Source organism: Lepidochelys kempii, chromosome 10 (assembly GCF_965140285.1).
Source record: "Lepidochelys kempii isolate rLepKem1 chromosome 10, rLepKem1.hap1, whole genome shotgun sequence".
In the NCBI taxonomy this organism is placed as follows: domain Eukaryota; kingdom Metazoa; phylum Chordata; order Testudines; family Cheloniidae; genus Lepidochelys; species Lepidochelys kempii.
In genome coordinates this window covers 58,866,473-58,879,617 of record NC_136389.1, presented here as the reverse complement: position 1 = coordinate 58,879,617, position 13,145 = coordinate 58,866,473, and the positions used below count along the sequence as shown (strand labels likewise).

At 40.3% G+C, this 13,145-nt stretch overlaps 1 protein-coding gene across 1 annotated transcript in view; it reads right to left on the bottom strand.

Moving 5' to 3' along the window:
* Positions 1 to 417: 417 nt before the first annotated feature.
* ALDH1A2 (aldehyde dehydrogenase 1 family member A2) overlaps positions 418 to 13,145 on the bottom strand; it is a 66,899-nt gene continuing 54,171 nt past the window's right edge. Inside the window, exons 9-13 of the mRNA XM_073303757.2 lie at positions 10,153 to 10,337; positions 9,108 to 9,272; positions 8,494 to 8,651; positions 7,372 to 7,446; positions 418 to 2,638 (exon numbers count right to left, since the gene is read on the bottom strand). Coding sequence (XP_073159858.1) covers positions 2,566 to 2,638; positions 7,372 to 7,446; positions 8,494 to 8,651; positions 9,108 to 9,272; positions 10,153 to 10,337 — 656 coding nt within the window. The 3' untranslated portion in view covers positions 418 to 2,565. The remainder of the gene's footprint in view (positions 2,639 to 7,371; positions 7,447 to 8,493; positions 8,652 to 9,107; positions 9,273 to 10,152; positions 10,338 to 13,145) is intronic.

Below are 13,145 nucleotides of genomic sequence, written 5' to 3'. Positions count from 1 at the left end.
TGACTCATTGGTGGGGAAAGTAAAGTCATCATCCTTTTTGTTTAAAACTTTATCCAAAACTCAAGCTGCGATGCAACAGTTTGCAAGGATGCCCCACTGCTTCAAATGATTTCAGCCCGTCACCGATAGCTAAACTTTATGAGCACAGAGGGCGAGGATGAACTTTGGCGGTGACCTGGATCCACAATTCACAGGGTTTTTTTTCCATACAGCTGCAATAATATTCCAAAAAACATAATTGGCCATTTACTTCATTCACTTTTGCAAATGAAAATAAAGCTACTGTGAGAGCAGCCCCTTCACTAATGTAATGCTTTTTCCCCCCTGGCTCCATCAACAACAAAAAACTCTCGCAGGCTGCAAAATCTTTCTCGAAACCTTTTTAATGGAAAACTTCATAGAAAATATTTCATATCCTTTTACTTTTTTTAATAACATAACTATATACATGATAAACTGTAACGAAGACTTGCAGGGATTGGAAAAAAATGTTTTGTTGACTACATGCATATGGTACATTGTTCAAAAAAAGATTTTCACAAACTCATGTACATCAAATGTAGCAACAGTGACAAAAGCTGGGGGGGAAATGTCAGCTGTATATTATTTACCTGAATTTAATTGAAATAACACGGAGACATACAAAACACACAAATAATACAGAAGAATACACAATATAAATGCTTATTGCTAGCACAGGTTTCTTTTCTTTTTTTTTGTTTTGTTTTGTTTTTAAGTAAATAGCAGAAAAGAAATAAAACCTCCCTTTTCACATTTTATACTGCAGTTAAAAAGATAACTAATTTGTTATTTGCTGTATGTTTATTTTACTCTGGTATACACTACAGTAGGAGTACATGACCTTCACATGTAACAACTCAGGAATACTGGGTTTCAGCTCTGTTTGTGAATGTACTGTCACTTGTGAATAACAGCATGTTACATAGTACTTAAAAACACACACAGGAAATGGCATGAGTTATAAATACAAAATGCTTTTGGGGCTCAGTGCCAGAAGGTGCTGGGCACTTGGGTCCTGATGCACCAAAGCATTTAGGGACAGGGTTAACTTCACGCACAGGAGTATCCCTCTGAAATCAATTCGTAAAAATTAAGCAAGTGCCTAAATGATTTGCTGGATTGGGCCCAGAGCGCTCAGCAACTTGGCCTATGGAGCCTATGGTTAGTAAACAAACTGTTAAACACATGAGGCTATAATTCTGACCTTACCCTCCACATAATGTAGCTACAGTAGGATATTTACTGTACTTTTAAATAAATGTTGTTATAAAACACCTTTCCTCCCCCCCCAACTGGCGTTTGAGTGTTATTCTGGAGCTGGAAAGAAGAAAAAGACAAAGACTCGTGAGTTTATGTTCAGTTTGTTAACTGGGAATCAGGAGGGATTCTGGAACCATCAGGTGTGGCAGTGTACTGTAAACATCTCACTTTTGAATAGGCCTGCTCTTATTCTGGTGCAGTGTCAAAACAAACGTGGAATCAGTGAAAAGTCCAATCGCAGCAATTAAGCTCTTCTGGGGCTCACCAGCAGGGTGAGGACAGCAAGCCATCTTTTTGTAAAATCAAGCTTGTCGGGTGGGTTTTTCCAACGCTAATGAAAACATCACAATTTCCCAAAGTGCCAAACTTGAAACATCTGCTATAATCACGAGTAGTTTGCTGGCCAAGGAGCCTGCAGTGTCAGTCTATACAGATATTTCATGGCGCGGGGGGGACGCTCAGCAAATAATGAAAGCTAAAATAGTTCTGTAAAGCCTTTGGGATCTCCTTCCCATCCAGCCATGCACTTGTGGGAGGATGGTAAAACTTTCTAAAAATCTTATTATAGGTACCAACTCACTTATAAGACATAAAATAACTGTTAAGATGCACTATGAATATCAGACCATCTGTGTGTGTTCATGGAAACCAAATGTCAATGCTAACTAGAATCTTTCCAAATTTAGTAATCCATGCAATAAATTAGTCCCCCCCAGTCTAACCACTTCAAAACATCATGCTGATTGCAAAGTTGCCAATGTACCATATTGCCTGGCTCCAATTCAAAACCGTTCACTTTTGGTTATTAAAGAATGTCAGTGATACTTGATCAGTTGTGTATGCCTAAAATGGTGTCCTCCAAATGAGATCTGTCGCAAAGCCTCATATAAGAATATCAGCCCAATCTAGCCTTGTTTGAGAAGATGATTTTAAAACAACCTATCTTTTTTGCATATGTGTGCAAAGGATTGTTGTGTGTGTAACTAACAGATGTATAGTGGTACAGTTATTAAATAGTATCCAATTGCAATTTTAACTCTTGCTGCCTGATTTGGTTTAAAAATAAGGGTGTGTGTGTGGGGGGGGGTTCCCAGTGGAGCGTTATGAAATAATGCAGAGTCGGTTTGCATTTTGTATGCAATTATGTGCCTGGTACATATGTTGTAACTTAATATCTTAAATATATACTGCGTAACAACACTTTTTATTCCTGAGTGCTGGTCCCATAAGGAATATTGAGGGTGGCATCACATGTTGTTCTGCACAACATGCTCCTTCATCTTCTTAGGAATTCTTTTGAGGAATCTTTATTGTCACAGTTTTAACTTCAGAATATTCTCTCAATCCACATTCGCCCCTAGAAAACAAATTGCAGCCTATCAACTCATGTCAATTCATTAGTTCCTTATCCAGCCATAAGACGTAGCAGAAGGTTATCTGATGAAGTCATGATATAACTTGAACACCAAAGCACAGTTTCATCACTATATTGTGTGTTTAACACTGGATTAAAGTTCATTTTATCTTCTAAAACCATTGACTGTCAAGTCCCGGTTTGGGACAGGAGGAGTATGGATGGCTCCAGGGTTTGGTAACGAGGTGTGGAGCCACTATAAATCCTGTCCAGGATGGTAGTGACTAGAAGCACTCACTGTCCATTGATGGAGCCATGCAAAATGAATTGATGGTCTCCGTCCCTTCCAGGTCCTGGAGGAAAAATAGCCACATGCCAAGAACGAACAGCACAACTGGCATCTGTGTTAGCACTCTACAAAGAGAAGCCAAGGACTGAAAGGCAGGAAAACCAGAACTCCTCATATCCCTAAACTAAAGCTGTGCTCAGCCCTGACCAGCCTGTCTCCTATCCCTGCGGGTTCCCGTCAGTGAGTGGGGAGGGTAGGTAGCAGCAGTTATAGAGGCTGAGACTGAGGAAATACCTAGCAGCAGGGACTTAGGGCATTGGCACATACTCCACTGCAGAGTTCAACCTACCCAGTCTTCCAGCAGCCAGAAACCCTTTTAGCCCTGGCACAGTGCCACGTAAGTGAGCCTACAAGCTCTTCAAGGTTAGTTATTCTTATCCACCTGGGATTGGATACTGCTGGATACATCCACTACTTGGGAAATATGGAGGTTAAGCTATTGGTGTTGTCTTGGTTACTGAATAGATTTTTCTGTAACCGGTTCTGGCCCAGCTCCTCTCTTGGGCAATTCTGCTAAGTCTCTGGAGTGGATACTGCATTACTCTAATCCTTTTCTCCCTTAGGAACAGCTCGTTTCCTTTTATCTCCATACATTTGGGGTGACTGACAAGTCATTATTTGGTATTGACATTGCAATCATGCCTTAGGCTCTAATCAGGAATTGGGGCCCTTTTGTTGAGACAAAAAATAGGCTCTGGCCCTGAGAGTTTACAATCTAAGTACATGAGTTGAGCATCTTTTCGGCCTCGATTGGTACTAGGAGTCTCACACATAGACTCCGCAGGCATAGTGCCATGTCTCCTTGCAAGAGGCTGCACTGAGTTAATTTCCTTATTTGTAAGAATAAAACCTAAAGAATTCCTGTAACTGCACTTCATGTGAGTTTGTTTGGCATTTGGAGCTTTCCTTCTTCCTTATGCAACAGTACAGAATGTAATCCTAAATTGCACAAGTAAGAAAATTCCAAGGGGACTCTCCTGAACCCCCCTTTTAATAAATGTTGCTTTCAAAACAGGGAGGGGGTTATTATTCAGAGGCTGTCCACTATAAAACCCCTGGGTATGCTCCTGATGTTGCATAGCCTGTTCTGAATTTACTTCCAAAGTGTACATTTTTACACACAAATGTTTCCCCGGGGGTAGACCCTTCTGACCTCCCTTTGGAGTGTTAATTCATTTGTGCAGAGATGTTGATATTTATCAGGTCATTCCACCCCACCTGCAGTTTTGAAACCTTTCCAACGTGCCTGTTGGCACTGTAAAGTTTACACCTGACTTAGCCAGTTGATATTTAACTTGGTCAGACTGGTGTTTCAGTCAGCACTGTATGAATTAGTAGAAACTAAGTACAAGAAGGGAAATGAACTAATGAGAATTCTTCATAATTAAGTCTCACATTCAATTGGACAAACCCCCACAACTTGCAACAGAGAGTCCCCAGATTTGTCTTCCGCACAATGACCAAACCATTTATCAAACTTAGCTGAGCCACAGAGCCGTTCCCCAATGGCTCAGTAGAGGCTGTCACAGAGAGCTCCAGGGAGCTGAAGAACTAATGCTAATAAGTCACTCTGTGTGAAAATTTCTGCTTGATTCAGTAGGGCTGAAACTTGGCTCCAAACACCCCTTAGACACATTTTTGAGTCAATAGTTAACCCAGCCAATGTAGAATCCAGTGCCTTTATATACCACCAATTGCCAGCTGCTGTCTTGTTCTGGTCTAGCAAACAAAATAATGTGTGTGTGTGGGGGGGGGGGGTGTCTCAAACTCAAGGTGCTATGGGCCTTCACAATCTTTTTTTTTTCTTTCCTGTTTTGAACTTGAGAAGGTAGACAAATGTGAAGTGTCCTCGAGCTACTGGGTAGTTGATGCCCCTTTATAAGCTTATCTTGATTGTCCCTACCTCTAATATAGCCATACAGGAGAGTACGGAGCAGGAAGAAAGCCCCAGTGCATGGCCATGTGCAGGCCTAACCAGATCATAGTTCTAGGAGCAAGGAGAGAGCTGGTGTTGCAATGCTTGCAGAGGTGAAATGGACTAGTCAATGTGCAGGTCATCATCAGAGCCATCATTCCATTCCCCTCTATCAGCTGGTCAGGTTTGAGGGGGGAAGTAAGCTGCACTCCAAAAATGGGTGAAATAATGTATGCTCCCTCTCTCCCTCCCCCCAAGAACAAGAGACGACCAGGGAAGGAACTGTACCCAAGGGATATTCCTTCTTAGCTCCTTCTGAGCAGTGCAGCTAGGCATTGCCCCCTACGCAGGACCAAGCTGAAAACCTCAATCTTCTAGACCTTACGGATTAACTCAATGATAAACAATGAACTTCCTTTGGGAAAGTTTGGACTGAAATCAGAAAGTCTTTCTTTGAGTCATTTTTAATTTAATATGGCCACAATAAATATGATGGGCCTGATTCTCATTTACAAGATGTCACCTTCACAGCACTCTGGCAGTGTAAAGGGACCTTAATGGGAATGTAACTGTAACTTAAGACCACTTTAAGGCCTTTTTACACTTCCAGAGCATTGTAAAGGGGCATCCTTAGTAGACAATAGACCTGAATCTCATATGTATATAAGGTCTGGTTCCTCACAGCTTTTTACTTTGTGTCATCAGGTACACCTGTGCAAAGTGAGTGTAAAACTGGTGTAGTAGACCTTAAATATTGATTTTCACGCTTTCCCACCTATGAAAAAATAGCAGAAAAATCTAGGAAATGAAATGCAAAACCCAAATCAAACCTTGCTAATGCAACATTAAGGTAGCACGGTTATTACCTGACTCTAATATAATGTTAACTCAGTTGTGATGCACATATTATATGGCCTGTTTTTCTAGTCTGTGGTTTTCTAGTCCTATTTTTCTAATTAAATGTGTAGCTTACTAATGTTTATGTAGTAAAATATGTCCCATCAAACATATGGATGCACAACATAGCAAATTAGCATTGTTAGAACATTCACTGTTTTCATTCCCTGACTTTGTGATTTTAACATTGAAACCTTGACATTGCAGTAAAATGTGTGTGTGTGTGCGTGTGCGTGTGTGTGTGTACATACACACAATGGACTCTGGTCAAAGGGATTCTTAAATACCTAGAATGATAACTCACAGCAGAGTTATCATCAGGTGTCTTTTCATGCGGGAGACAAATATTATATCAGACCTTAACATTATTTTCTATGGGAAAGATTTTCAAAGGCACAAATGGGAATCAAGCTGGCTTAACTACTCAGAGCTTTGAAAATTTTCACACCCTGTGTGATGTAATTAAGCTAAACTAAGCGGGGTTGAGAGGTGGTTGAGAGGTGAGATTTATTATGGTGATGGAAGAACCCCTGTCTACACTTCAGCGCTTCTGTGGCCCAGCTGCAGCATTTTCAGTGTAGGCACAGATATCCTGAGAACAGTATGACTAACTCATGAACGAGTTCAGCTAAGTGGTTCTTAACAAGGGAAGATATATCTGTGTGCATGGAACCCATTTTATGGATCAGGAGCTACTTCACCATATTTAGTTTGAAAGAGTTTGACCTTATTTTGATTTTACTGCTGAATGAGTAGTCAGCCAAAAGCTATTTTCAGGGATGAAATGGGACTTAAGTGGTTCATGTGCTCTCTGCACAGGAATTTTCCTGTTATACATATATATTAACAAATACATAATCAAATGTACTGCATACACAATTGATACAATATCTTGCTATTTCCATGAAGGTTAATATTGGTAGGACGTTAAACTAGGTATGGAAGGAAGAGGATTAAGGGTGGGATTCCATTCCAAGAGATCTGCCATTTACTTCCAGCTGGAATAGGAAGGAAGACAGATAGTCCATAACAGAAGGGGAATATTTTTTTAGGAAGTGTTAATAGAGTTGCCTTAGTGTAGACCTGATTTCATTTAACCTTGTTAAATCTGGAAGAGATAAATAGCACTTTAATTACATGCAGGTGGTCCAGTATTGGGAACTGTGGCAAACAACAGTGAAGACGGAAAAAAAGAATACAAAGAGTTGCAGCTAGCGAGGCAAGCAATATGGCAGAAGAACAACAATATGGGAATCTTCTCAGAAAATTGCCAGTTAATATATCCAAGGAAAAATCTTCTGGATCAGGGAGACATTTGGAAACTTCCATTCTTTTTAGTAATGAGAAGACAGTCCCACTAAATCACCTTGCTGTTCCAAAATCTCCAAGGGAAAAATACTAGTGCCATACAAGCCAAATGTATATACAACCAAGACACGAGTATCCCTGTCTTCTCATACCACGCTCATCAGTGTGGTACATGAGTATCTCTATCATTTTCATTCTAAAAATTCACTAATATTTCCTTACTTGTATATCTGAGCAAAGTTTAGAAGGCAATAATATGATACTTACATTTCTCTCCCATTGCCAGACATTTTGAACCCTCCAAAAGGACTCTGGGCATTTAAGGCATTGTAACAATTTATCCTGTCAAAAGAAAAGGAGCTAATCTGGGTGCATTGTCAGTTATGTATTTGGGAATCCAGTTGGGAGGACTAAACTCATAGAAATAAGGATACCAGCCAACTATTTGTAGTAACTAAGTAATTTCAAACATATTAAAAGAAACATAAGCAGTTTATCTTTTAAAAGCATAATCCTACTCCCAGTGCAGACAATGACATAATTCCCATTTCGACAGGTTTCAGAGTAGCAGCTGTGTTAGTCTGTATTCGCAAAAAGAAAAGGAGGACTTGTGGTACCTTAGAGACTAACAAATTTATTTGAGCATGAGCTTTTGTGAGCTACAGCTCACTTCATCGGATGAAAGCTTATGCTCAAATACATTTGTTAGTCTCTAAGGTGCCACAAGTACTCCTTTTATAATTCCCACTGTCTTCAAAAGGCAGCAGGGTCAGCCCCTTGGATGCTGATGGAAAAAGTTAAGTAGCTTGAATTCAGCTTCAGTAATGAACTGTTAATTTGTTAACAAACCTCAATGCCATCTTATAACACTTTGCTATTAGATTTGAAATGGTCTTTTTCCACCTGATTTCCTCTGGGCTCTTTAGTTTATCCAGTCCTGACATATCAAATTACATGCTTTTGTTAACCCTCAGAAATGGAGTTTATCAGTCCCTGATAAATGGGTGCCTGTTGTTTTCTTGATGCTTTAACATCAGCAACTGCATTATTATTGGAGCATTCATCAGAAAAATCTAACAGAGTTTCCCCATTCTGAAAACAACACGGGACCTTATTATTATTTTATTAGGAGGATGATTATTATTTCCTATTATTTGTTTTCAGCAGTTCCTACCAGCATGCCAGCGGCTGAGTTTACAATCTAAAGAAGATGGGGGAAAGGGCACAATATACAAGTAAAGTGGGCAGGATGATGACAAAATACTTTTACCTCTACAGTTAGTAGATATCTAGACTGGGCCTGGGAAAGGGTGGAAAACTAGGGTCGAACAATGGTGAGTCAAACCCCTTATCTCCAACAGCAGGAATGCATGGTGACTGCTGCCTTACCAGACTGTCCCAGCTTGCATTGCTGATGAGACTGTCAGGGCCTTGTTTATGTCATTTGTAAAGACAGCAGCTACCAGTCCAAAATCTGAATTGTTGGCTCTCTCTATAACTTCATCCATGGTTTTAAATCTCAGTATTTCTTGAACAGGCCCAAAGATCTGCAACAGAGATTAATGGTTAATTTTTAAAACAGCCTTGGGATAAAAATCCCCATTTTTTTCCAGCTGTCTCCCTTTTCCTGTTTTACTCTTTACCAATTCCTAAAGGAATATTTATTAGCGGCACCAGCTCCCTGCAAAACTGTGTGAGCTTTCCCAAAGCAGAGCCCTAGGAAGAGCAGCCACTGAATGAATCCCATCCACTTCCTTTTCTCTTTTCTCAGCTCTGGAACTTGGCTAACTAAGACAGATTCTTTACCCAAACAGGTGCTGAGAGCTTCTCTACCCCTAAAGGGTATTGAGATGCACACCATTGTCCAGCAAGACCCATATTCCATTTGCAGCAATAAATTCCAACTCTAAAACTTTTATCTCCTAAAATAAATAAAATAAATTAAATCCTGTTTAGACACAAATTTATGATGATTATGCCCCCGAGAGGAAATTTGTGGATACCTCTTCCTTGGCAATCCGCATGTCATCTGTTACATTGGAAAACACTGTAGGTTCAATGAAGAAACCCTTTCTTCCTAGTCCTTTACCTCCACATTCGAGTTTTGCGCCTTCTGTAATGCCACTTTGGATAAGTTCCAGGATCTTGTTATACTGTTTCTTATCAATCTTAAAGGTTGAAGAAGCTGTGTTAGTTCTACTGCTTGAGAGTACTCTTGACTACAAACCAGAATGAGTCTGAGAGCATGTTCACAAACACTCACTTTGGCTCAAACTTGAGAGGTACTAAATACCTGCCACTACTGTTGACTTCCTCATCTCAAAGAATAGTGTAACCCACATTAACCCTGTATGGTCTTTGTCCTGCTATAGTGGCTGGTCCACAAATAGCAGCTAATGAGTCTGCTACTGCCTTCCATCTAATGAAGCTGAGCCTTTTGTTCAGCTGGTAGACAGGTCATGCCTTTAGGTCCAGATGCCTTACAAATGACCCAACCAGGGGGGTTTAGTTACAATTAGGTATTTTTAGTATTTTTTAGTACAAATTAGGTATTTTTCCAAATCTGCCTAATTTTTGTTCAAAACTCACCCCTTTTTGGAGATCAACAATCACAATTATGGCATTATGAACTTTTTGAAGGATGACAGCCTAGAGCAGAGACTTCTGGGAGTCTGCCTCTCCATTGCATGTGCTCATTGCACAGCCTGGAGGTGCACAGTGTAGATTTAAGGACAGAATCTACCTTTAATTCTATGAAGCAAACTTTGTAGAATTTGCCAGTATGCTCAGATAACAGAACGCAAGAGTGACTTTTCATGAAGGGGGAGAGACCTACTTCTGCACTGCAGCAGATAAGGTTGGCCCCTTTGGAACTATAATTTTTAAAATGCTTGTTATTTCAATCCCTGTGTACCACAACAAGGCATGCATTCATTAGCCACAAAACATGCTGTGGTTTGAATGAGAACCACAGTGCTAAACAGGCACCATCATACTCTCTATGCAGCCGGCCCATGTGTCATGAAGAGCTGACACATTATTCTTTACCTGGGGACCTTGTTCCGTAGTTGGGTCAAAAGGACTCCCCACTACTCTCCTCTTGGCACGTTCGACACTTCTTCTAACAAACTCCTCGTAGATCGACTCTTCCACGTAAATCCGCGAGCCTGCAGTGCAACATTGTCCTTGATTGAAGAAGACCCCCTGGTGAGCTTGTTCCACAGCATAGTCCACTACAAAACCAAGACAGCCACACACTGCTGTGAGAAGTAATTCACACACTGCTATTGTGCCAGCATCAGACATATTATTTAGTGTTGAGTTTTTATAACTTCGTAGCAGAATTACAGGATTTGGTTAAAAAAACAAAAACAAATTAAAAACACATTACTGTGGTATGGTCCTTACACGAGGATTCGTTTTATTTTATGTAACAATCCCTGTGAAAACATGGTACACAATGTGTGTTTTAAGTTTAAGAGCTCAAAAGCTGTAGACTATTAGGGCATGATTTTTGTCTCATTTACATGAGATTTGACATCTCTGAAATGCTGGTGATTTCAGTGGAGTTACTCCTGGACACCAATGGGAGGAAAATCAGGTACGTAGGGACAAAAATTCTACCCTTGGTTATTTGGGTGCAACAGATGCCTAGAACAGAATTTGGCCCTCACAGTATTTCATGTGCCTTTATAAAGATTAAAAATACCACCTTATTAAGCAGTAATGTCCAACAGGGTAGCCATTATCCCACTGTCAGTTGCAGCACTTTGGAGTTTGGAGTAGAATATGATCAGTTTGGGGATTTTAAAAACAACAACAATGCTTTATTTTCAGAACATTCTAGAAAACCCTGTCTAAGAAACATGTCAAACATGTTTCCTTGTCACCATCATCTTGAAAAAGTAATTCAGCCTGTTTCCTGAAACTCATTCAAAATCTCTCAAGAAGACCCCACAAAGATTGAGAACAATAGCATTTAGAACTGGTTAACTGATTTCCTTTCTCTTTTCTTAACATACTTTTGCACTCCGAAGGGCTGTAACCATCCTCTTGTGGCTTTTCAAAGAAAGTATAGTTTCTATGGCTTTGCCACACTATCAGCAAACTTTCACACACGTTGTTCTGTAAACAGATTAAACAGTTCCTTTGTAACAGCCAGCAAAAACTCTTCAATGTTTAACTAGTGGCTTAGAATGGTTGGATGCTAGTAGTGTATTTGCAAGGAGGCCAAAACTTGCTATTGATCCTCTGTTTTGTATGATACACTGTGAACATACCTGGAATTTAAATTTAAACTTTTCTGTAGGACAAGCAGAATATAGGGTGGGGAAAAAAGCTCTTGAAACATTTATGGCATATGGGATCTGTAATAAGTGCTTGGCGGGAGAACAAGTTGATGCCTGTCAATTGTCCGTGATTACTGAGCTTTGGGCAAGAACTGGACGACTGTTGAAGGTTGTTAATTGTAGAGATGGATTAATTAATATTTTGGCTGCTTGTTTCAGGTTACCTAAAATCACAAAGCTTTAGGCAGAACAATTTGTCCCAATCCAGGAGAATACTGTCAGGTTTTGTATACATGCCTAGTGGCACCTGCTTCAATTTAAGATGTGATTTCAGCCATATTAGTTAAACTGGTTGTAAAAATCATGTGGACAATTTCAGTTTGAATCACTTATTTTAATTTAGCATTTTATTAGAAATACTTTAAACCAGTTCATTAGGAATAGCTTTAAATAATTCAAAATAAACCTCTCAAGCCAAAATAAGGGTGTCCTTAAATGGGTTTGCACTGGTTGAGTTAAATCAATGCAAGTCTGTGCGTAGCAAGACTTGAGGCCTTGTCTGCATGGGAACTTTTTTGGGGGTATAATCTAAGGTGTGAATTAAGGCAGAGTTATAGTTACATGGTAAACCCTTTGTGTGGATGCCCTTATGCCACTGTAGTTTATGTCACTTGGGAAGATTTTTAACCTGATAAAAGCCACTCTTCTACCTGAATAAGTGTGTCCACACAGGATTTATACCAGGCTAACCATAGTTGTATCACTACTGTATATCAGTAGAACTGCTAACTTTTTCCCATACCAACCAGCTCTCTGTAGTTGAGAGTTCTTCGACTTTATCCTAATCTTGCAGAGCCTATCTGAAGGCTTTGAAAGTGGATGTCAGGTTGTATCCTTCTGTTGCTCGGCCTGGGGTCTAGTTAAAAACCCTAAACTTCTAGCCCTTATGGTTGCAAAGGCTTTGTCTACACAACGCACCTTTTAGCGACACGGCTGTGCCGCTAGAGGTGTGCCGCTCAAAGACGTGCAGGGTAGCCACTGTTTGTCAGTGGGAGAGAACTCTCCCGCCAACAAAAAACTTCCACCCCCAAGGAGTGGCCGTAGCTTTGTCATCAGGAGAGCGCTCCTGCAGATAAAGTGCTGTTCACACCGGCACTTTTCATCCACAGAACTTTGGTCTTGGGGAGGGGGTGTATTTTTGCCAGTGTAGACAAAGCCAAAGAAAGCTTTTCAAAGGTGCAATGAGTGCAGTGCGTCTGAACGGCAGCCTGAAACAATAGCTCAAAGCAAGGTGTGAACTGACCCATTCATCCTAATAAGGTGTTAACTTCAAAACCTCCTGCTGAACAATTTAAATGTCAACACTTTAACTACTTAATTGCTGATCATTTTAGCAGAAACTTCCAGCTAATGTGCTTATCCCACAATCCTAAAATGCTGCCCGCAACTTCTAAGGTGCCAAAAATCCTAAATTTCAGAGTAGCAGCCGTGTTAGTCTGTATTCGCAAAAAGAAAAGGAGTACTTGTGGCACCTTAGAGACTAACACATTTGTTTGAGCATAAGCTTTCGTGAGCTACAGCTGTAAATTGGTTAGTCTCTAAGGTGCCACAAGTACTCCTTTTCTTTTTGCAAAAATCCTAAGTATCTGGCCTGGTATGTGTGCGCCAGAATGGGCAAGAGGGGCTGGATCACTTGATGATTGCCTGTTCTGTTCATTCCCTCTGGGGCACCTGGCATTGGTCACTGTCAGA